This window comes from Tauraco erythrolophus, chromosome Z, assembly GCF_009769465.1.
Source record: "Tauraco erythrolophus isolate bTauEry1 chromosome Z, bTauEry1.pri, whole genome shotgun sequence".
In the NCBI taxonomy this organism is placed as follows: Eukaryota; Metazoa; Chordata; class Aves; order Musophagiformes; family Musophagidae; genus Tauraco; species Tauraco erythrolophus.
The window spans coordinates 43,423,678-43,447,554 of NC_141496.1; the positions used below are offsets into that span (position 1 = coordinate 43,423,678).

At 43.4% G+C, this 23,877-nt stretch overlaps 1 protein-coding gene across 1 annotated transcript in view; it reads right to left on the bottom strand.

Annotated features, from left to right (window-relative positions):
* PLPPR1 (phospholipid phosphatase related 1) overlaps positions 1–23,877 on the bottom strand; it is a 75,268-nt gene that overhangs the window by 20,965 nt on the left and 30,426 nt on the right. The window contains exons 2-3 of the mRNA XM_086629447.1: positions 16,984–17,172; positions 1,729–1,861 (exon numbers count right to left, since the gene is read on the bottom strand). Of these exons, the coding sequence (XP_086485573.1) occupies positions 1,729–1,861; positions 16,984–17,172 (322 nt within the window). The remainder of the gene's footprint in view (positions 1–1,728; positions 1,862–16,983; positions 17,173–23,877) is intronic.

Here is a 23,877-nt window from a genome sequence, read left to right on the forward strand (position 1 = left end):
AGTATTTGATTAGGACTTTGCAACATGCTGGATGTGCTGGAATGGTCAAACAGCCCTGAGTGGTCCAGTGGACTCCAGTACTGTGCTTCTCCCTTAATGGCAGTTTACTATCCATCAATATATCCTAGAGGTTATCTGAAGTTCAAGGGTATTTTATTTCTAACTACATTCCTGTGTCTTTTGTTTCCATCAGCAGCACACAGACCAGGCCTGAGTAATGAACCAGGGCTAGTTTGCCACCAACCCCAGTGTAGGAGAAGGTGAAAAAACATTTCACTTCCTAGCTTCCATGCACAAAGCAGGAGACAGAGAGAGAGAGAGGGGGAGAAAGAAAACAATGACTCTTCCTCCTTTGCAGCATATATTTGCTGACGATGAAAACCTTAGCACAGGATAAGACTTTCAACATCATGTTCTGAGCAAGTATCCCTGCCTGCAGCCAGGGCCATGCTCCATGGAAGCAATACAACCCCTGCTGCAGTCACAGAAGACAGTTTTCCTCCAGATAAAGCTCAAAAATTCAGCAGTGACAGGGAAGAAGTGATCCAGGTATTTTCCACTTTTTGTTCCGTTGCTTCTTTTAACTCAGACTGTGAATTATGACCCAGCTCTCTGTAAGATGGAGTGTGTAAGGACGGCTTATCTCTAAGAGTATACAGGGAGGGAGGTGCCATGATGCTCTGTGGGCAAAGCCCCTCTTGGTCAGTGGGGAGCCTTATTTACCACTGGCCCATGCCACCCACGACACAAGCCATCCCATCCCATCCCATCCCATCCCATCCCATCCCATCCCATCCCATCCCATCCCATCCCATCCCATCCCATCCCATGCATGAACTCGGGACTTTTCATAAACCAGTAGGAAAGAGGGAAACTAAAGCCCCTTGCACGTATGGCTCACAGCTGCTCTCTTCTCACTGTGCTACTTCAAGGAAGTAGTAAGGGAGCGACCAGTTCTCCTTATCTCTAAACATCAAGGGGTGCGGTTTGGGCAGCCTTAAACAGGTGTGAATTAGGAAGCCTTCAGCGAACAACCAGATTCTCTGTCAGTGCCACAGTGGAAACACAACCTGCAATACTGTTCCTCTTCCTGCTCCAAAAGAACCATGTGATGAACCCCTCAGGAAGGTCTCGTAAGCACTTTTTCCACTAATCAACAGTGTGAAAAAGGCATAGTGGTTTGCAAGCACCATATAAAGCAACCTCCAAATGATTTAGTGACAGAACTTCCACATTCATTTCTCTGCGATTAACTTGATGAAAGCTCTAACAAAAACCAAATACAATAAAAATTAAGAATGTTATTTTGAAGTGGGCTCTGTGCTCAGCTGAACATTATGTGGCAGAGCTATGGATGTTAAAATTAGAGCTGAAAAGAAAAATGCCAAAGAGATGGGCTGGTGAAGACCAATTTGTAAGTAAAATGGGTAGCTTACATAGAATAGCAATGATGGAATTACTCATATAAGGATTTGATTGGCATAACCTTTCTTCAAGGGTCCAGAAGAAGCATTAAGCTCAGCAGAATAGAATATAAACCAGCTCCAGACAGCATGATATGGCACGTTCTGAATGTTACCTTGCAAATCCCGAGGGGGACTATCCTTTTAAGGTGGAAGATGCCTGCAAAGATTTCACAGCTTAATTAATTTTATGGTGTAGATTCTTAGGATGTTTCATTCTGTTTTGGTGCAAATGGACTAAACTTGCAGCGCTTAGGATGCTTACCTATAAAACGTATTATTCTTCGAAGCAGTGGGTTCAGGTAACAGCACTCTCCAGTCAAAATAGTTTTCTCTTGCATAATTAGGGTTTCTCGGGTTGACTTTATGAAATACATGGATATCTCACCAATAAAAATCTGCCAGGAAAGGGAAAAAAACAGAAGGTTAAAACCGACATGAGCAAACATTAAAACTTGGGTGTCTGGTTATAGCCCACAGAAATTACTACACGGCAGTGTGTCTTTGGGACATTGCACTTCCACAGGGAGGCTGCACTTACTTACTTGAGATGAACTGACACAGACCAGCTCCCAGCTAAGACAAGGATCTGTCATTCTCGCACTCAGTGGCAAGACACAGCAAATATTAGGCCTTCTTATACTAACTCCTGGGACACAGAGGGTAAACAGAGCTTTAGGAATACTGTGGATTACAGAAGCTCACATGTTTACTGAGATGGACACGGAATTTGTCATGTCCCGCTATTAGCATTTAAAATTTACTGACAGTATAGACTGCATGGATGGGAGGCTTCCAGACATCCAGGGAAGTGGAAAATAGTGCTGCAGACTTCCACCTCAATCATCCAGCAATATTGGATGCTTCCTGCAGCCTCCACCCCTTCTCAAACTTGTATTTGTCTAAGTCTGCCAGATAGGTTACAGAGCTCCCGACAACTTCGAAAAGAAACTTAGAAGAAGGACATCCCTGCAATGCAAATTGGTCTAAAGTCACAAAACTTTTGGGAGGTCAGTGAAAATTCTGGACAAATACATCATATTGGTAATAATGAAGTAAAAAGTGCCAGAGTATGGATGCAGCATGGCCAATCATTTGTACTGTTACATTGCTGGCATAGTCCCTGCCATAGTCTGTCCTGGTGACAACAGTCTCTCAGAAGATGTCTGAGACAAAGTCCCACGACAAAAGCTGCATGCAGCTGCTGCTATTTACACAGAAGGAGTTCAGCCATTTGGCCACAGACTGCACGTGCCAGCTAGTCTGAGGGCCAGAGAATGACTTCTGGCCTGTTTTATTTGTTAAATGTCCTGGTTTATTTATTAAAACATCACATTTGTAGTCTCTAGGAATCCATTGATCTTGATGTTAGCTGTGCTTATGTATTACACATTTTTTTTTGTCATCAGAACATTCATGCTTTCTATATACATAACTGCCTCCAGTACAAGTAGGATCAGTATTTCCTAAGCACTCAGAATTACCTTAAATTTGTTGCACAGAGGTCTAGCTGCCCTCGCTAAAGCTGGACAGAATTTGATCACAGGGTTTAGACGCAGCAACGGTCCACTCACAATGGGCACTTCTGAAAACCCCACCTATCATGTTTTGTCAGTGGGCTTCAGAAGGGGAAACTGGGAGCTTTTTAGAAAGACAGAGTTTGCAATTAAAGTCTTCAGAAAAAAAAAAAAAGCCAGTCTGAAGTGGAAGAAATGAGCTTTTGAAAGAGGAGCACTCAGAAAAATTAATTTAATACATTATTATAAGACACACAGGAGGAATCCATAGTGCTAGGGAACGGTCAGAGAAATGCATAACAAAAGTGTGTGCACGCAAAGACATGCACACAGACACCCAGTGTTAGTATAAATATCAAGGAACTAGTCTGAGTTCTCTTTGACTGCTGGAATGGTATGTTGTTTCAAGGGCAACAATTTATCCTTATTAAGCCAGATGAGCATCCTCATTGATTACTGACATTCAAGCCAAGTACACTGAACCTCTTTATAATTCTAACTGCTGATGGCGAGAGATGTGGAGTTGTAAAATGTATGCCGATAATGGCAGCTGGGGGTGGGAGCGGATGCATGGGAGCTGCACTGAAATATTGCCTTTATACCGTTTCACTCCATCTGCTCTTAACAGAATTGGCAAGCAGTTCAATAAGCTCAGCTCACTAACTATGGGGCTGGGAATTAGGAAAAAGACCATCTGCACTAAAGCAGTTTAAAAGTGACACCGTTTCAAACTGTTTATTATTTGAATTATGATAATGCTAGGAAGTTTGAATTAATGCTTTGGCTCTCTGTCTGCCTGGGGCTGTACGTACATATTGAGAGACAATTCACACCCTGAGGAAGTCCTATTCTGTGAAGACATGGGTTAGTGGACTTTAAAAACCCCAAACTTTTCAAATAAGAGACCTGGGTATAAAACATATTAATAGTCCTCCTATAACAATACATACATTTTTAAAGTTCCTTTGCGTCAGAAGTCAACTAACATTAGTTCTCATCTTTATTTCTATAAATTCAGCTGTCTGGCATACTCCTAGCAATTCCCATGTGGATAGATTAGTTCCACTGAGATTTAGAAGTAAATTTTGTCAGGCTATAAATCTGTTCCATTCCATTCCATTCCACTGATTTAAGCAGAGTTATCCCAGATTTCCTATAGTATAACAGATCAAAATGTGATTTTTTTAAGTGAACAGTGTCTTTGGTTTAATACAGAGTTTAGGTGTATAGTAATAATGCTGTGTTTGTGAGATCATGTGAGATGGATGAGTCAACATAACTGGATTATTCTTGTGGTGCCATCCTTGGCACTGAATTTAGCTGCCTGAATTTGAGGATTTTGTTTCCTTCCTTTTGTTTAGTGTGGGCTCTAGAAAGTGAGCCTTGCTATTCTCTAAAAATCCAATAAGGGCCTGGGCACCTAGTTCTGATAGCTAATCTTGTTGTGCAAAATTGAATGAAGCCTGAATAGCTCCTCAAAGAACCTTTTTTTTTTTTTTCCAGGTGTTTCTGAAGTCAAGTAACTCCACTGATTCTCGTAATTTAAAACCTGATGATTCTGCATGAGCAGAGTCCGCATCCAGCCAACTTGTCCAGCTGGCCTTCCAAAATCAATCACTGACACTGTTAAGTACCTTAGCCTCTGCCAGAACAGAATCAGCACCCCAGGAACCGGTACAATTCAGTTCTAAATCTGAAATCTAAATATAGATACATAGATATGGGTGGAAAAAGAAAACAGCAAGCAAACTATTTTATTTCCGCTTGGGAAAACAACGCAAGGTTAATGAACTGCTGCAGCATACCAGCTTAACTGGATAGCAGAAATGGCAAGAAAATTGCACTGGAGGTCGAGGACTGAAAGCACAGGTGATCTGCAGTCTGAGGCAGTGTAGGCAATAGGGAAGCACAGGTAGTGCCACGGGATGTGATTTTGTTCTTGACTTCCTGAATCATAGAATCATAGAATCATGGAATCATAGAATGGTTAGGGTTGGAAGGGACCTCAAAGATCATCTAGTTCCAAGCCCCCTGCCATGGGCAGGGAAACCCTCCACTACACCAGGTTGCCCAAAGCCTCATCCAACCTGGCCTTGAACACTTCCAGGGATGGGGCATCCACAACTTCTCTGGGCAACCTGTTCCACTGCCTCACCACCCTCAATGTAAAAAATTTCTTCCTTATATCTAATCAAAATCTCCCCTCTTTCAGTTTAAATCCATTGCCCCTTGTCCTATCACTACATGCCCTTGTAAAAAGTCCCTCTCCAGCTTTCCTGTAGGGCCCCTTTAGGTACTGGAAAGCTGCTATAAGGTCACCCCGGAGCCTTCTCTTCTCCAGGCTGAACAGCCCCAACTCTCTCAGCCTGTCTTCATAGGAGAGGTGCTCCAGCCCTCGGATCATCTTCATGGCCCTCCTCTGGACTCGATCTCTTCTTGTGCTGGGGACTCCAAAGCTGAACACAGTATTCCAGGAGGGGTCTCATGAGAGCTGAGTAGAGGGGCAAAATCACCTCCCTCGACCTGCTGGCCATGCTTCTTTTGATGCAGCCCAGGATACGGTTGGCATTCTGGGCTGCCAGCGCACATTGCCGGCTCATGTTGAGCTTCTCATCCACCAGCACTCCCAAGTCCTTTTCCTCAGGGCTGCTCTCAATCCATTCTCCATCCAGCCTGTACTTGTGCTTGGGATTGCCCCGACCCACATGCAGGACCTTGCACTTGGCGTTGTTGAACTTCATGAGGTTCTCACAGGCCCACCTCTCCAGCCTGTCAAGGTCCCTCTAGATGGCATCCCTTCCCTCCAGCATGTCCACAACACGACACAGCTTGGTGTCATCTGCAAACTTGCTGAGGATGCACTCAATCCCACTGTCCATGTCACCAACAAAGATGTTAAATAGCACTGGTCCCAGTACTGACCCCTGAGAAACACCACTCGTCACTGGCCTCCACGTGGACATTGAACCGTTGACCACAACTCTTTGAGTGCGACCATCCAGCCAATACCTTATGCACCGAGTGGTCCATCCATCAAAACCATGTCTTTCCAGTTTAGAGACAAGGATGTCGTGCGGGACAGTATCAAATGCTTTGGATAAGTCCAAGTAGATGATGTCAGTTGCTCTTCCCCTATCCATGAATGCTGTAACCTCATCTTAGAAGGCCACCAAATTAGTTAGGCACGATTTGCCCTTAGTGAAGCCATGTTGGCTGTCACCAATCACCTCCTTATTTTCTATGTGCCTCAGCATAGTCGCCAGGAGGATCTGCTCCATGATCTTGCCAGGCACAGAGGTGAGACTGACTGGCCTGTAGTTCCCTGGGTCTTCTTTTTTCCCCTTTTTAAAGATGCGGGCTATGTTTCTCCTTTTCCAGTCATTGGGAACTTCACCAGATTGCCACAACCTCTGAAATATGATGGATAGTGGCTTAGCAACTTCATCTGCCAGGTCCCTCAGGACCCGCGGATGCACCTTGTCTGGTCCCATGGACTTGTCCACCTTCAGGTTCTTAAGATGGTCTCAGACCCGATCTTCTCCAACAGTGGGCGGTTCTTCATTCTCACAGTCCCTGCCTTTGCCTTCTGTGACTTGGGCTGTGCCGCTGGAGCTCTTGCCAGTGGAGGCTGAGGCAAAGAAATCATTGAGAACCTCAGCCTTCTCCATATCCCGGGTACCCAGGTCCCCTGTTTCCTTCTGGAGAGGGCCTACATTTTCCCTAGATCTCTTTTTATCACTGACATATCTATAGAAGTTTTTCTTGTTACCCTTGATGTCCCTGGACAGATTTAACTCTATCAGGGCTTTAGCTTTCCTAACCTGATGTCTTTTTGCTCGGACAATCGCCCTGTATTCTTCCCAGGCCACCGGTCCTTGCTTCGACCCCCTATAGCCTTTCTTTTTGTGTCCGAGTTGGTCCAGGAGCTCCTTGTTCATCCATGCGGGCCTCCTGGTGTTCCTACCTGACTTTCTCTTTGTTGGGATGCACCGCTCCTGAGCTTGGAGGAGGTGATCCTTGAATATTAATCAGCTTTCTTTTGCCCCTCTTCCCTCCAGGGCCTTGTCCCATTGTACTCTATCGAGGAGATCCCCAGGCCAAAGTCTGCTCTCCTGAAATCCAGGGTAGTGAGCTATAGCAGCTCAATGCAATAGCAGCTCAACTACACTGAGGTTATGTTGCTTGGACACTCTTGCTCACATTCCTTTTCATCTTACCATTTGGTAAAAATACTACAATGATGCCCCAAAGCCCTAGTGGGAATTAGAAGTACCTAACCAGCAGTCATCTTCCTCTGTTTATTTCAACTGGTCCATTTAGAAAACGTTTTCAATTTGCCCTGCCTTCCCATTACTGGCAGTGTCACCAGTCAAATACTTGCTCCTCAACATTCAGCTCTCAAAAACCTCTGCTGCACATGATTTACTTATTTCCTGGCTCCTCCTGATCAAAGAGACAGTTGAAATGATCTATCCCATTTTCCTCTTCAACAGCCTTTTCGTCCTTGACAGATTTCGAAATGATAGTCCTTCAACTTGTGAACTGACATTTTCAGACAGTAAAACATCACATCTTCCCCTTTCAAGTTCTTAGCACAACACCTAATACTCCTGGCACTCGTGTACATATTACCAAGAGTTTGTTAATGTAATTATCAATTTAATTAACAAAACAATGTAACTATTGCTTTTAAACAGACATGGAACCTTTATATTTTCTTTTTTTTTTTTCCTATAACACTTTCTGATAAGCTGACAGAACATTACTGTTTCTGTAAGTATAAACAAAGATAAACCATATAGAAATGGTTACAGCCAGGAGGTTGCAGAAGACTGGCATCCTGGAGTGGCACTCCTGCAGAAACTGTGCAGTGCAGTGAGGGTGGGGGGCAGCCCTGAAGAGTTATATTCAATTTAGAACAGTAATTATTGATGGTGCTGACAGACAAGGATGGCTAAAGCTTCAAGACTTTTGTTCTTTTTACAAGTATCTCTCATTCAGGACATCAGCCTTGTATCTCAATTCAAACCCTCTAGCAAAGCTGAGGACTGCACCTCTGCTTCACTCCTCTACCATGCTAGCAGCCAAAAACCTCCTCCTCAGTCACATTTCTCCAAATTCCATGCATGTAGAGTGCCACAATCCAGTTCCTCCTATGCACAAACTGGCTCATCGCCAGCCCCACTGCCCTAGTCTTGCCTCTTTTTTTTCCCTGCCTCCCTTTGAAAACTCACTACAGATTCACTGCAACTTAGTCAAATTGCTCACCCCTCTTCTGCAAGGGGGTCTGGTCTGACTGCCTCCACGCAGTCCCACATTGGTGCATCTCAACAGCCCTCCTGCCTCTCATTCACTCACTCACTCAGGGGTGACAAATGGGAAAACACAATTTTTCAATTTTTGTCACACTTTCAGCAAACACTGGGGTTGTGTGGAAGTTGCGACAGACAGTTTTCATTTCAGCTGCAGTTCCACATAGCTAAAGAAGGAGAAGCGTCAGCCAGGGTGCATGGAAGATATGTAGGAAGCACCGTTGTGCCCACAGCCTGGGACTGCCTGAAGTCTCCCTGTGAAACAACCCTCTTCTGCTGCTTCCCATGAAAAATGTAGAACTGATGGCATCTCTGATCACAGCAAGATGGAGATCCCATATTGGGAAGAATGACATGAAGTACAGCTGTCGCTTCTGTGTATAAAGTTTACATTGTTCTGATTTCTGGGAGTATTTACACCTTTCAACTTGTTTAGTCTAACAGCATCCTTATGATACAGTCAATCCTTGTTAACACCACTTTACACACAGAAACTGCAGCCAGAGACATCCTATTACACACAAAAATCTCTGGCAGCAGACAAAACTGAACCGAGGTCTTGGGACATCATCGCTCTCCGTTCTGGGCAGGTTTCAGCAAGCTGTATGACATTTCCTGAATCCTCGATAAGAATGTATGTGGCTGTGTTTTTAATGTCACAAATAAAAAGAACTAATTTAATCAAGTCTGCAACGTTCACATAGCAGCCAAGGGGAAAGGCACTGGCTGTGAGAGGAGATATGTGCAGAGCGCTCAAAACCAGCAAATATAAGCAGATGAGAGTTATGGGACTCAACCTCCATCAGCCAGTTTCAAAATGATTCCACATAACTCTCCCTGGGAAAAGCAGGCCTGTCTACCAACAGGTGACCTTTGCAAAGTGCTCCAGCAGGTCTTTCATCAGCACTGGCTTGTGTTGGGCCAAAAGTCACTTTGTCCTTTGGATGACCGTGCATCTGAGGACTGCATTAGCACAGCTGCCTCTCAGGCTCTGCCCAGGAGCTCGTGGCTCCTCCATTCATCTGTCATTAGCTAAATAGCAGAAAATTTTCACTAGCACTACAGGATGCAGAGACACAGAATCGTTGTGATTTAGCTGGAAAGGGGTGTCAGGGGCCTTCAGCCCAAGCCCTATTCAAAGCAGGGCCAGCACAAATCACAGCCTTGAGCAATCGCGTTACAGGTGTCTTCAAGAATGGAGAACCCACAGCCTCGAGAGGAACACTGTTCCAGTATTTGACTACTGTCGTTGTAAACAGATTTTTCCTAATATTTCATCATTTTATTTTCTTGCAGCTGTGTCCATTGCAGGGTTGCCTCTTGTACTTTGAACAGTCTGTCTCCATCTTCTGTACAGACTCCACTAATAACATGGCTCATGTTGACTTTCACTTAGTGTTGTTAGCTCCTTAATTCCTTAGACCTCCCTCGCAGTTAGTCTTAGGCCCTGAGGGTTATTGATCTTCCATCCTAACTGCTACCCACAGTGCCAAATATTGACACTGCACAAGTGAGACTCCATAGTCAAACCCGGGTGGCAAACCCTAAGCAACATTGATACTGAGAAAAGACACCTCAGGAAGCAAGCGGTCCCTGAGGACTGCCTTGGCACCCTCTCCAGGACACAGTATTTCTGCTGTGGTCTACAGCCAGGACCCTGATCCAAGCCTGCCTGGGAGGGCAGAGGTTTTCCCTGGTAACATCAGTACCATTGCTGGTCATGAGGACTAGAGATCAGCTGAGAGGTTTCTCAGACACTCTCTCATGTTTGCCATGACTATCTAGACAGATAGGTCTTCTCTAGCCCATGGGAATCAATGCTGTATTTTGCATAATTATAAGAAGAAATGAAGCAATGTCTTCAGCTGAACATTGCAGAACCAGCTCACCCATAATCTTCTCAGGACAAAGCCTTAATCTGCATTCAGTTACTTATTATCTTATTCTGTTTTGTGGGGTTTTTTTGTTGTTGTTGTTCAATGAAAAAAGCAGCAAAGAACAGTTAAAAGTCCTTTTCCAGAAAAAGAAAATTGCTTTTCCTTTATTCCAAGTCAAAAGGGCCAAAATCTACCATTTGGATTCTAGCCTGCCCAAAACCCACGACTGCCTTATCATTGTGCTCAAAAAAAAAAAATTACTGTAGTAAAACCATCTAAAATAATTATACTGAAGTTCTAACCAAGAGAAGAAATTTCCCACAGCTCTGCATTGTTCCTCAGAAACTGGCAAGTGACTGGGACCATGACAAAGTCCTGGAGACGCTGGCAGTAGAAGCGCCTCAAACTGTTACACCAACCAAACAAGGTGTATTTATTTTTCAGAATGGTGTGTAAATACCAAAATATAAACATTTGCACAGAGTCATGGGCACACTTTTGGCTCACTCCTATATATCCCAGCTTGTCGTTCACCACTTCACAAACTAGGTCCTTGGCAAGCCTCAGAAAGAGGGAGACAAGCCACCACTGGCAGAAGATACCCAAGAAGCAGTGGGGCTCTTCCTCCAGCTTCGCCCTGAGCAGCTCCAGCTCCATTTCCCAACAACAAAAGGAAGGTGTAGCCAAATGCCATTGAATGTCTCTTGCTCTGGGACCAAGCTGAAATGGAGGCCAGCCCTGAAAGCCAGGACCACGCAAGTGCCATGTGTGGCACAACTCCTTGGAAAAGGGATGTATCCTTTCTTAACAAGGAGCAAGGGACACTCCAGGCATTGACACTGACCTCTCCTCCCCACTGCCACCCAGCTCGCCGTGCTGGCTCAGGGATGAAGCATGGCAGGCAGGAGACTAGCACAGGAGCCTGTGCTTTCTAGCAGCACCATCACCAGCAGAGCCTAGGGATTTCTGCCTGGAAAAGCTGTGAAGAAGCTGCTGTAACAGAGCTCTGAGTGGCATCAGCCACTCCTGGTTTTCCCGGCATCTGCTGCCGAGCAGCCACAGACGAATCAGCCAACATGGGCAGAAATTCCCTGGCCTCTCTTCTAGAAATATATCACTGTAGTAACACAGCTATACTAAGACAAAGCCAAGGAAGCAAGGTGGCAGAGAGAATAGGAAAACCATCTGAAAGAATGACGTTTCTGAAGCTTGGGAGGTAAGTGCAAATTTTAGACAGACGTTGGAACAGTTTCTTTCCGGTTCAGGTAAATTTGATCAACACTGTAATTCGTCTTCTAATTAATCGTCAGCCCAGTTTGGTTCAACTGATTCCAACATTATCTGGAAACAAATACTGCTTTGCACAATTAATACCGCTGGCCAGTTAACAATTACATGTAAGCTGCTATTTCCTCCTTAGAAAAGGAAGGAAAGAAATTGAAAACTGTGTGACAACAGTAGTGGCACTTCTATTCTACTTTAAGGAAACAAAGAACGGTGCCCTTGAAGCTTTCTGCTGCTGTTCAGTATTCATTTCAGCGAGCTGGCTCTGTTCCTAAGTCTCTCTGCTTCCTTGGGTGGGCAGACAAATCACAATGGATGGACCAGTGCAGGCAGCAGCTCTGAACTCTGGAAGGATTGTTTAGTACCAGTTGGGGAATTGGCTGATTTGCAGTAACCTCGTAACGGGGAAAGCTAGTCTTAAGGGACACTGATGAATGTGGTGGAGTCATCCCATAATATTTTTAAGGAAATGGCTTGAAAATTTTATGTTTGTGAAAAGCAACTTGTTCCACTTTAAACACTGTTTCCATGAAGCTGTCATACTGGCAAAAATTAAAAGCATTATTATTTCTTACACATACATCCTACACCCCAATATTTTGGAACTGGCAGTGCATTGAAATATTACGCTTTCTCCCAGGCTCTGCATAACGTTCTGCTGTGGAACAGGTCACTTTTAAATCCACCAGGCCTGTCATAATGGAACTCAAGCTCCAGTACTTAAAATTTCAAGCTGCTTTTAATTTTCACATTCTCTATCACTGGAAAACCTACTGAGTAAAACACCTATGCTATATTTACCTCCAGAAAAAGTTTGCATTTTAAGACCTCCAACTCTGAAAAAAAAAAAAAAAGTAGTATTCTTTGGCTAATTTCACCCTTTCTGAAGTACCTATAACCACCAAAATGACAGGCTGTCTGTCTAAAGCTCTGTAATGCAGAGGTTAGCTATCCAAATGTGAAGACATGTTTCTGTAGGCCACCTGAAGACCAAGACAAAAGCAGTTTTTGGAAACTTGAAAACTTTTGATCCCTTGAGATGCAGTGGAGGCAAAGACCGAAGTTCTGTGGTATTCTCACATGGCCACAGAGACAAATATCCTCCTTCTCACTCCTCTTCCCTGCCCTCAGAGACTGGCTGGTAGGTACAGTACCCAAGTGCTTGCCATGACTGCCAAGGATGGTACGTTCCTGTCTGCAAAAATTAAAATGATTTAACCATGGCTTCTATTTTACTGTGAGACAGAGTGAAAGCATTCCTATACTCATCTCTGCATGACAACGGGAACGCTGGAAATTTAGCAGTTGTTCAATAACCAACCACCAAAAATGTCAGTAGAACTGAAATCAGCCCACAAGAAGGGGAACGTCTCTGAGACAAAAAAAAAAGGCATTAGATACAACTGGCATGAGATGAACATGAAACCATACATATCTCACGAAACTCTTTGAGACACCAGAACCTATACATAACTACAAGTTCAATCCAAACCAGACAGGATTCCAGGAATCTTCCTTTTCTACCGGTGCTGACAGCAAAATTTACTGCTTGAGTCTGAAGATGTGTGTTTCAGGGGCTAAATCACTAAATCTAAAATAAATGGCCAGTTGTTTCTTCACAAAGAAAAACAAATTTTTCCTTATGTAGGTGCAATTTATTACTAAATTCACCATATCCCACTACTTTGCTGCAAAGATGCTAATACCACCACACTCAGAAAATTAAAAAAGAATAAGGCAGATGAAAGCCTTTGACCTATTCCCAGTGGAACATTTGGGAGAAAAATGCATTTCACAGAATGGAGTCAGGCATACATGATTTTCATTTATTTAACAGTGTTGTCATGAGATTCAGGCATCTCCCCTTGCAAGAAACTCCCATTATCAGAGACTAAGAAGTTATCAGTAGGAGCATTAAAAGACTTCCATAATTCTGATTTATGATGATTAACTACCCAGTGTAGCAGAAAAAAATGGTTAAACAGAGTCAGTGGCATCATGTGTTTCAAGAACAAATAAAATTGCAGAAGAAGCTGGTCTCATTAATTTTGCCACTAAAAGTGCAGAGAAATGCACATACAGTGGTACCAACTCACAACAGCACTTTTGAGAAGTGTTGTCAGGGAAGAAATAAAATACATGCATTCGTTTTCCCCATGGCCACTGTCATAGCCAAATGCCTGAGACACAAAGATATTCCATTAAATTTACAAAGATGCTCCCTTTTGGCTTGCAAGCATTATAACACCTCACAGCTCTGCTGAAATCAGGGCTTTGAGTCCTCTCCAGACCTGTGCACACAGGCTGCACTTAAACACTGCTTGTGTCTCAGAGGAGGGAGCTTGTAGATAGATATAGATTAGATCTAAGGAAGACATTTTTTGTTCTGAGAGTGGTGAGGCACTGGAACAGGTTGCCCAGAGAAGTTGTGGATGCCCCACCCCTGGAAGTGTTCAAGGCCAGGTTGGATGAGGCTTTGAGCAACCTGGTGTAGTGGAGGGTTTCCCTGCCCATGGCAGGGGGGTTGGAACTAGATGATCTTTGAGGTCCCTTCCAACCCTAACCATTCTATGATTCTATGATTGTCTGACTCCTAGACTATTTTCCATAGCTCCAGAAACACTGTTAACTATTACCATGAGTGGTCTCTTGCTGCTGTGTTCCACCCCTTCTAACAATAATCACTCCTCTCATGCCTTGAGGTGTCAAGACAGTGGCAATATGCAGGCAACACAGAGATCAGATTTGCCGCTGTAAATCCTCTTAGCCTAACCAACCGATTTGTTGTCAGAAAGTGAAGTAACAAGTGTCTTGCAGAGGAGAAACAAGTAATTGTAAGGAGGGACTGGCATTACCTTTGACTTGAGTAATTTCTTCACAGTGGAGCTTCAGGATGTCAGTGATTATTCCTGAGAGCGAAGTGTAGAGAGTGAAGCTACAACTTAACTCACAGCAAATGCACGCAAAGCTCCTTCACACGAAGCACAGCTGTGTGGGTTTTTTTTCTTGTGGAGGGTTTTGGGGTGGTTTTTTTTTTTTTTTTTTGAGAGAGAGAGAGTAAAATCACCACAGTATAAATAGAAATGGCTACACTTGCTCCTTTCACTGAAATCCCTGGGAGATGCAAATGGAATAAACATCTCTTCCCAGATTGTGACAGTCTGAATGACAGGCAGCATCCATTCGGGTGCCAGATGATAGCTGAGGATACTCAGACTCTGAGTGATCTGACGAGCAATGCAATGCAAAGACAGAGTTTAGGGAGACTCTGGGCTCATTTTTTGTCTCATTTACTAGCTTTCTGTTAATGATCGTGGCCAAAACTCAGTTTGCAGATTCAGCTACAAGCTGAAGCAGAAGTCTGAAATTAGCCTGCAAGAAGAGAAAAGTCTCTCAGAAAAAGATGGGAGTGAGAAATAAAGTGAAATTGCTCATATAAAAACATTGTGCAGAGCACCAGCCAGGACAGAAAAAGATTCCTCTAACATATGCCCTAGTTGGAGATTAGCCCAATACTAATACATTATATAATTAAATAATGTACTAATAATACAATACAGTAATGCAAATAACGCATTAAATAATGTATTAATGCATGTTACATTAAAAAAGGAAATAAAAATGCTTTCCCAGGAAAGTTTGATCTCTTTTCTCCTTGAGGTTGTACATAGAGATCACACCGAAGCATCGTTCAAACAGTCCTGTGCTGTCCCTCACCACGTCTTCTCTAGACGAAGCAGTATAGGCAGTGTAACAGCACAGCATGACCCAAGAAGCAGAGCTTACTAGCTTATATCCAGCACTGGATCCAATCATCTAGGGTGATTACTGTACTTCTGGACTCAGGCTAGCGTTTCTGCACAGCTTGCACTGTATGAGATAGTCACACCAGCTCCACACAGCACTAAGCTGAAGGTCTTTGCTCAGAAACTTTATTTGGCATTCACTATAGTCTTCCTTGTGTTTAACATAGGCTACAGAAACTACAAAATCAGCATTGTTCACCTCCTGAAGAAGACTCCAGTTCAGCTTTCCATAAATAAGAGTAACTAGGAAAAACTTCTTGGGCACCAAAAAGAAAGAAAATGCTGATCCAGTGGAGCAAAACCTGAAATGTTTGCAGTAAACTTTGCCTGAGCAAGGATTTAAACAGACGACCCAAATAAAGAGCAACATTTCTGCTATCACTTGCCCACCCCATGTCACATTGCTGAATCAAGAGACAAACCTCCCATTAACTTCCTTGTTACGGCATCAAGGCATGGCAGTGACAGTCTCCCCTTACAAACACTGCCTGTGAAAGTTACTTCCCTAACAATGGCACTATGTTTATGTGGGGGAAGTTGGAGAAGTGTATTTATTTTTTCATTTGCAAATCATCTATCACTGCAGCACAAAGTAAAATGGAAGTCTTAACATTCAACTGAGATTCAGTACAGAGAATAACACTGGTACTGCAGAGGATTTTCATAAACTCAGTGTAGTCCAATTCAAAACCCCTACTCATTTTCAGAAAGTGTCCTATACCAAAATCTATAGTCTCTTCTGTAGATCTCTTTCACCATTTTTTATCATGTTCTGTGTTACAATGTTTCATGCATTAAAATTACTGCAGATCAAAACTTAAAATGGACTATGGTGCAGCATTCACCTTTCACAAATAAATACATCATGCACAGCTTTAATCAACTTTTGAAAGCGATGTGAAGCAAAGTTAGTATAAGAAATACTTGGAATAAATAAAGAGAAAGAAATAAAACAACAAAGTACATAAAGACACAGACTGAAAGGAATTTATCAATGTAGCTACAAATGCAGCAAAGCTGACTGTTGTGAAATTTGCAACTTTCTGCACAGAAAATGGAAAAGAGTCAAAGTTTTGCTAATTAATGACTGCAATAATCTGTTTGGAATTGTATGTACTCAGCCAATTAAATATTTTCATCTGCTCAGAACAGCTACATTACAGCTTATCAGTTGGACAGTAAAGAATATCGGGTGAAAAAAAAAAAGTTAAGTGGATACGGCTTCCAAAAATAAAGAGATTTTAAAACAAAGGAAATAGCATTCATACTTTTCTTTGTATTTGCCATCTTTCTGCTCATCTAAGCCGTTTAAAGCCCTTCAACAGACTTTTTAATATAGCAGCAAATAATCCTGGATATACTGCATATCTGACCTAGGTTTTACTTCAGCTTTATCCTGTTTCCTTATTTCCAGTAATACATCACCTTTGCACTAGAGCCTCTCTGGAGCCCAGGCAATTCACAATTAACCAGTGAAGTGGGCAAGCTATTGTAAAAGACTTAACAAGCTCTACCTCTCAATCTCGCGTTGTGATTACCTCAGAATAATTACTTCTGGAGATAACTGATGATGATCGTATTAGGCTAAGGCAAAACAAACACCCAACTAAGTGTAAATCAATTACAGCTGAAAAGAGAGAAGAGGAGGCAAAGATATTAAAGGACTATTACTGTTATTTATTATGGAGTAGTTGTGGAGAATTCAAATAATTTCTTATACTTACAATAGCTGTCGGAGTTGAAGCCAGCACACAGTAGAGCACAAGAGGTGAAATGAAGCTCTCATCCTCTGTTCCAGGGTATGGTTTCATCAAATTGCCATCCTGACAGAAGAAACCTTGGATATGCACCTGAAAAGTATCGGTGCACTCGAAGTAGTAGGCGAGCAGAACAGTCCCAGCCATGATGACAAGCTGAAAATACAGCATGGTCACACAGAGACATTAGTTGCTTTTTTAATAGATGCAGCTATGCCTTCGAGCTACTCTAGTCCTGCAGACCTTCCTTCCTTCATCGTCACTCTGACAGCCCTTGCTACACTGGTGTGTGAGTGTGTGTGTTTCTGCGCGTCCGCTTCGCAACATCTGTTACATAAACCTTTTGGCAAATGATGCTAATGAACGTCTCGGAGAGGAGCGGGTCTGTAACGCGGCTTGTAGAGGGACGAGAGCTTTGACAGCTACTTTATCAAAGGGCATGTGAGTGTCAGCGGCAGCAATGATCAATGAAAGCTAGCAGGGTGAGGGGCAGTGCTGCAGGAGCCAATAGTAGTGACAAGCTAAAACCTGTGCACAGCGGTAGGGAGCTGGAAAGGATTATTACAAAAGATAAAGGAACCTAAAGCCAAAATGCTTCCCCACCGCAGCTGCAAGCCCAAGCTTGCACCCTGCGCTAATCCTGAAGAGCCCTCTGTGTCGCAAATGTAGACTTATCCAGAGGAAAATCTGCCTCCAGCTACTCACCCTTCCTTGGAGCCATGGCTTACAAGTATAGCTTTAGAAGTTTACTCAGAAATCCCAACTACCCGAACAAGCGGTTGGGGCTTCTGTACACTGCCTGGCTTCCCCACTCCATCACAACTGCTTTCGAAAAAGACCCTGGCTTGAGTCTGGATCTTCATCTTTACGCATACAAACTGCAAGGGGCCTTTCTTGTCTTTTTTTGGTAGTTTATTGCTGGCTAAATGGGCTGGTCGGAAAACCTCAGCTATGAACTTTTTTGTATATATCCACAGTTACTGCAGATGAGCTATTGTCAGTGTCTCTGTCAGCTTCCCACACTGCTTCAACAACACATCTCAAAACAATCTCACAAAGGTAGCCACTAATCTCACCTCATGAAATTAAACGAACATACTAATTCATCATTCTTGTTCCCTCTCTGCCAAACAACAAAGGAAATCTCACATCACAATCCTCACAACTTAAAAAAATGGCAATATTGATTTGGAAATTAAGGCAATTACAAGATCTAATTCAGAATCCTCCTTCTAGAGACTATCACCTCCTGCCACCATTACAAGAGTTGTCACATAGAATCATAGGATCATAGAATGGCATAGGCTGGAAGGGACCTTAGAGATCATCTAATCCAACCTCCCTGTCATGGGCAGGGATGCCTCTCAACTAGATCCAGCTACTCAAGGCTCTGTCCAACTTAGCCTTGAACACCTCCAGGGAGGAGGCATCCACAACTTCTCTGGGCAATTTATTCCAAAGTCTTACCACCCTCGTACTGAAGAATTTCTTCCTAAGATCTAATCTAAATCTGTTCTCCTTCAACTTAAACCCATTTCCCCTTGTCCTATCAGTGGACACTCTTGTAAAAAGTCTCTCCCAAGCCTTCCTGTAGGTTCCCTTCAGGTATTGGAAGGCAGCTATTAGGTCCCCCCGAAGTCTCCTCTTTTCAAGGCTGAACAATCCCAGCTCCCGCAACCTGTCCTCCTAGCAGAGGTGCTCCAGCCCCCGGATCATCTTTGTGGCCCTCCTCTGAAAACGCTTCAACAGATCTACGTCTCTCTTATGGTGGGGACACCAGAACTGGATGCAGTATTCGAGGTGGGGTCTCACAAGAGCAGAGTAAAGGGGGAGAATCACCTCTCTCGACCTGCTGACCATGCTTCTTTTGATACAGCCCAGGATATGGTTGGCTCTCTGGTCTGCCAGCGCACATTGCCGGCTCTTGTTGAGCTTCTCATCCAGCCTCATCCCAAAGCCTCATCCAGCCTGGCCTTGAACACTTCCAGGGATGGGGCATCCACAACTTCTCTGGGCAATCTGTTCCACTGCCTCACCACTCTCAGAGGGAAAAATTTCTTCCTTATATCTAACCTAAATCTGCCCTCTTTCAGTTTAAATCCATTGCCCCTTGTCCTATCACTACACGCCCTTGTAAAAAGTCCCTCTCCAGCTTTCCTGTAGGGCCCCTTTAGGTACTGGAAAGCTGTTATAAGGTCACCCCGGAGCCTTCTCTTCTCCAGGCTGAACAGCGCCAACTCTCTCAGCCTGTCTTCATAGCAGAGGTGCTCCAGCCCTCTGATCATCTTCATGGCCCTCCTCTGGACTCGTTCCAGTAGCTCTATGTCCTTCTTATGTTGGGGACTCCAGAGCTGAACACAGTATTCCAGGTGGGGTCTCACGAGAGCAGAGTAGAGGGGCAGAATCACCTCCCTCGACCTGCTGGCCACGCTCCTTTTGATACAGCCCAGGATACGGTTGGCTCTCTGGTCTGCTAGCGCACATTGCCGGCTCTTGTTGAGCTTCTCATCCACCAGCACTCCCAAGTCCTTTTCCTCTGTGCTGCTCTCAATCCATTCTCCGCCCAGCCTGTACTTGTGCATGGGATTGCATGGGATCCTTCTCTTCAGGGCTACTCTCAACCCACTCTGTGCCCAGTTTGTATTTGTGCCTAGGCTTGGCCCGACCCAGGTGAAGGACCTTGCATTTTGACTTGTTGAAGCTCATGCAGTTAGCACTGGCCCATTTCTCAAGCCTATCAAGGTCCCTCTGGATGGCATCTCTTCCCTCAAGTGAGTCCACAGCACCACACAGCTTGGTATCCATGTTATCTTGCCACACCATACAAACTAGTAATAACAATGAAAGCAAAATGACAAACTCCAAAGTTGCTTGTTTTGAATATTTTGCCTCCAAGATCTCTGAATCAAAACTGTGTTGATGTGAGATTATTATAAGAACAGACTTTTAAAAAATAATTTTGGCAGCTCTGTCTCAAAGTTAAACTTACAAGCCATCCATGCATTCTTCCGGCCTAACCTTGCACGTATGCTCTCACGAGACAGCCATTAAAGTCATTGTACATTTGAGTGGATGTTGGACTAAAATTAGAAAAAAACACAAAATCAGAGAAATCACTGATGAAAATAGAAGAGCACAGAATCACAGAGCAGTTGAGCTTGGAAGGGACCTCTGGAGGTCACCTGATCCACCCGCCATGCTCCAGCAGGGAGCATATCCACATAAAATGTTAATTGAGCATTTGTTTTCTGAAAATTTTGGCTTCCTTCTGATGATTCAGTAACTTCAAGATCCAGAACCTTGAAATGTAGCACCCCACAAGGGAGTGCAGATAACCTAACCCCATACAGTCAGTACAAGGCACTTGCTCTCTGCCACCCCTTCGCGCTCACACTTCTACGTCCTGCCGTGTCCACTGGAGACAGCTGGAACTGGCTGGAAATTCCAAAGATTTTGCCTGTGTATTTTTTCCTATGCAATATCTACCTCTAAAGGTGGGTGTACAAATGTATTCCCTCATGTAATTTTGTCTGGATCGTATAATAATAGCTATAGATGGAACTGCTAAAGTGTTCAATTTCTTAAATGTGTAGCTGAAAAAGTACTTACTTTTTTTACCTTTCATTGTTTATCCTGACATTTTCAAGACCCCATACCTGCCCAAAAAAGATTTTTCTTTTTTAAACAAGTGTAAAGCAAGATGCTGTTACTTGTGTATTCCCCAGAGACCTTTACACCATCCCGGATCAGTCAGTGGGATTCCCTATAAACAAACACAGTCCTATAGCTAAAGACTTAGAAGACCTGAATTTAACTCCAGATTTCCTGATCAACGTTGAGGAACTCAGTTTTATAAATTGACATCAGAGGAAGGCACTATCACTATGCTATCTGACATGTCCAGATAAACACATTAGAGATTACAGTGTGCCTGGATGTAGAGGTTTTTAAGCTCAGTTTCAGCACCTCATACACCCAGGGCTGTCAGAAGCAATTTGGCCCACGCTTCCTGTCCCAAACACACCCCGACATGCTTTAGGTTGTCAGCCCTAGTCAGCATACACAGGGCAGAGAACAGGAGATGGTACAATAGAGACAGCTGTTTTTTAACCTGTTACTGGGAAAGGGAGAAAGCAGATACTGAACTTACATTGTTCTTTGGCTGCCATATGGGACAAACGCTTTAAAAAAAATGTGGGTTTTTGACACAAGAGGAAACTTTCATTTATCCCAAATGCGCCCTCTAGCCAGTGGTTGTACAACTAACTTTGACCTTCCCAGTGCCAAATGCCTCAGTGCTGCTTGAAAACCCCTCCTGCATATAAAACATGCATGTCAGCTCTAGTCTGACTTAGGTCAATATTGACCTACATCACAGGTACCTCACTAATAAACCCAGTCTCTGTCCCATTCTAGTCTCTGTGTTTTGTTCTTTCAATAAAGAAAAGTCATATTATCTTCAAAAAGATATTCGAATCATGAAAACATCAGATCCTGTTAGTGATGCCCACCACCTCAGACAAACAGCAACAGGAGACATCAGAAATAAGATCTCTAGCTCAACAGACCCTACCACAGTACCATGATAACAAGGGATGATGTGAGGTGCCGAAAGGACGGTCCAGGTATTACCATGAATGTGAGCAAAATATTTGCTGCTCATACAGTGAAGTGAAGACCTGGCCACATCTTTCTGGCATGTTCCTGTGGTGGTGAGGCACTTGAGCAGGTTTACCAGAGAAGTTGTGGCTGCCGCATCCCTGGAAGCATTCAAGGCCAGGTTGGATGAGGGTTTGAGCAATGTCATCTAGTGAAAGGTGTCCCTGCGTGTGGCAGGGAGGTTGGAACTAAATGATCTTTAAGGTCCGTTCCAATCCAAACCATCCCATGATGCTATGTTGAGTATTCACTGCCTTAAGCATCTTCTCAGCAAAAGGCAAATAGAAAGATGGAGAACTTATTTTCTTTTTCCCCTGCCTTCCGTTTTTCCTTTCCCTTTTCCCTTCCCCTTGGTGACTACTTTATATGTATTTATTGTGGCATGAGTGAGGTTTTTTGTTTGTTTGTGAAGGAGAAATTCTACCACTGCTCAGCAGTGGTAATTTGTGACTGGGGAATGATCCTGTATGGAGAGCAAGAAGGCCTAGCTGCAGAAGGAGCTGAACTGGCTGGAAGGAGGGATGCCAGAGACAGAATGATTTCCTGCAAGGGAGTGAAGTTTCCCTTGGTGACGAGATAAGAAACAGCCACAACGTTGTCTTGTAGCCATCCTGGAATGAGAGCGCTCAGGGGCCACCTTCAGGCAGCAGAGCTGGGTGGGGGGATGGACCAACAGCTGAGCTAAGGTGCCCCATGCAGCCACTCATGGATGGGTGCCGGTGCAAGCGGATATAAGGAATCTGCTATGTGATGCATTTTTGTAGATTCCATGTAGAACTACGTACTGCGGTAGAAGTCTGCCCAATGCATTGTTCATTACATTTTTCCTTTATATTTAAGCACAAACATGTATTTAATTAGCCTCAAGGGGTACTATAAAAATTCCCCAACATTTGTTTTTATATACTGGTCACAATGCCTTAATCGACTTCAGTCACCTAATCTTTTTCCGTTTCTAAAGCTAGGACTTAAAATGACAAATGCACAAATTCCTGATTTGTGTAACCACAGTAATTTTGTAGCAGATAATAACTTTGCCTTTTCTCCCTATTTTCAGGTTTACAGTCGTTGAAGGAAGCAGTGAAGAGGAACAGGGAGGTTGACTTAAGATAAAGATACAAAACGTACAGTTACATAATTCAGCAAATACAATGAAGTTTATCACTGACATTTTGCAGGGTTTATTTATTAATCTTTAACAACTCATTTCCCTGAGTTTACTTGGGAAAAATTTAAAATGCTTAATAATTCAGTTTAGAAAAGCAGCCAATGAATAGAAGTGTCTGAGGTGCTTAATGGCCTCCATTACCACAGTATTTAACCATGTCATAATCCTCAATATTTATCATCACTACTCCATGGTAAGATAAGCAAATGCTCTTATCACCATTTTACAGAGAGGGGACAAAAGCAGAGGAGATAAAATGACTGCCCTTAGATCACAGTAGAGCCTGTGGCACAGCCTTTCTTCTGGATCAGATTTTTCTGGATTAGTCATTAATCTGCACATGAAAAAGCTCAATGATACATGCTTAGATCCCGATTCTGCAGAAGCTCATTCATAACAGTGTTAAGGAAACACATCATGTGTCTGATTCAGCCCCATTTAAAAACTCCTGCTTGATTTTAGATCAAGCTTGACAAGCTGGACTCAAAACAATTGGTGTGTGTTTTTTTTCCTCAGTCAGCTAGTTAAATGGGTTCATTCTGCAGCACTTAACACCTGTCCCTCGCCACACCATTAAATTCTGCACCACTCTACAAGCCAACACTGACTCTGTCCTTGCAGACCTTCCTATCACTGCACACCCTTGCTTCTCTTTAAGTTGTGGGAGTTCTCTGCAATCAAAAAATCACTTTATTGAATGTTCAAGAAATATGAAGCACGTCTTGCGATCTCCTTTGGGCAATTGGTAATTGTTTAGTGCAGGTGCTAATTAGGTATTAGTGCAAAAGTGTGTCCTGAGTATAAAGAAAAAGAATCTTCAAAGTAAGCAGTACAATTCAGTCACACTAATCCCAGGGCTACTAGGATACATCCAGAAACTCTCCCCTTCACCTTAATCCCCTGACAGCATAATGTAGAGACTACTGCACATTCAAAACAAAATTATTACAATAGCAGCTAGTGAGACTGAAGTCCCAGACTGCATACCCTCTCTTCTGTCACTGCAAAGCACTTCCCAGTTCCCTTTACAACAA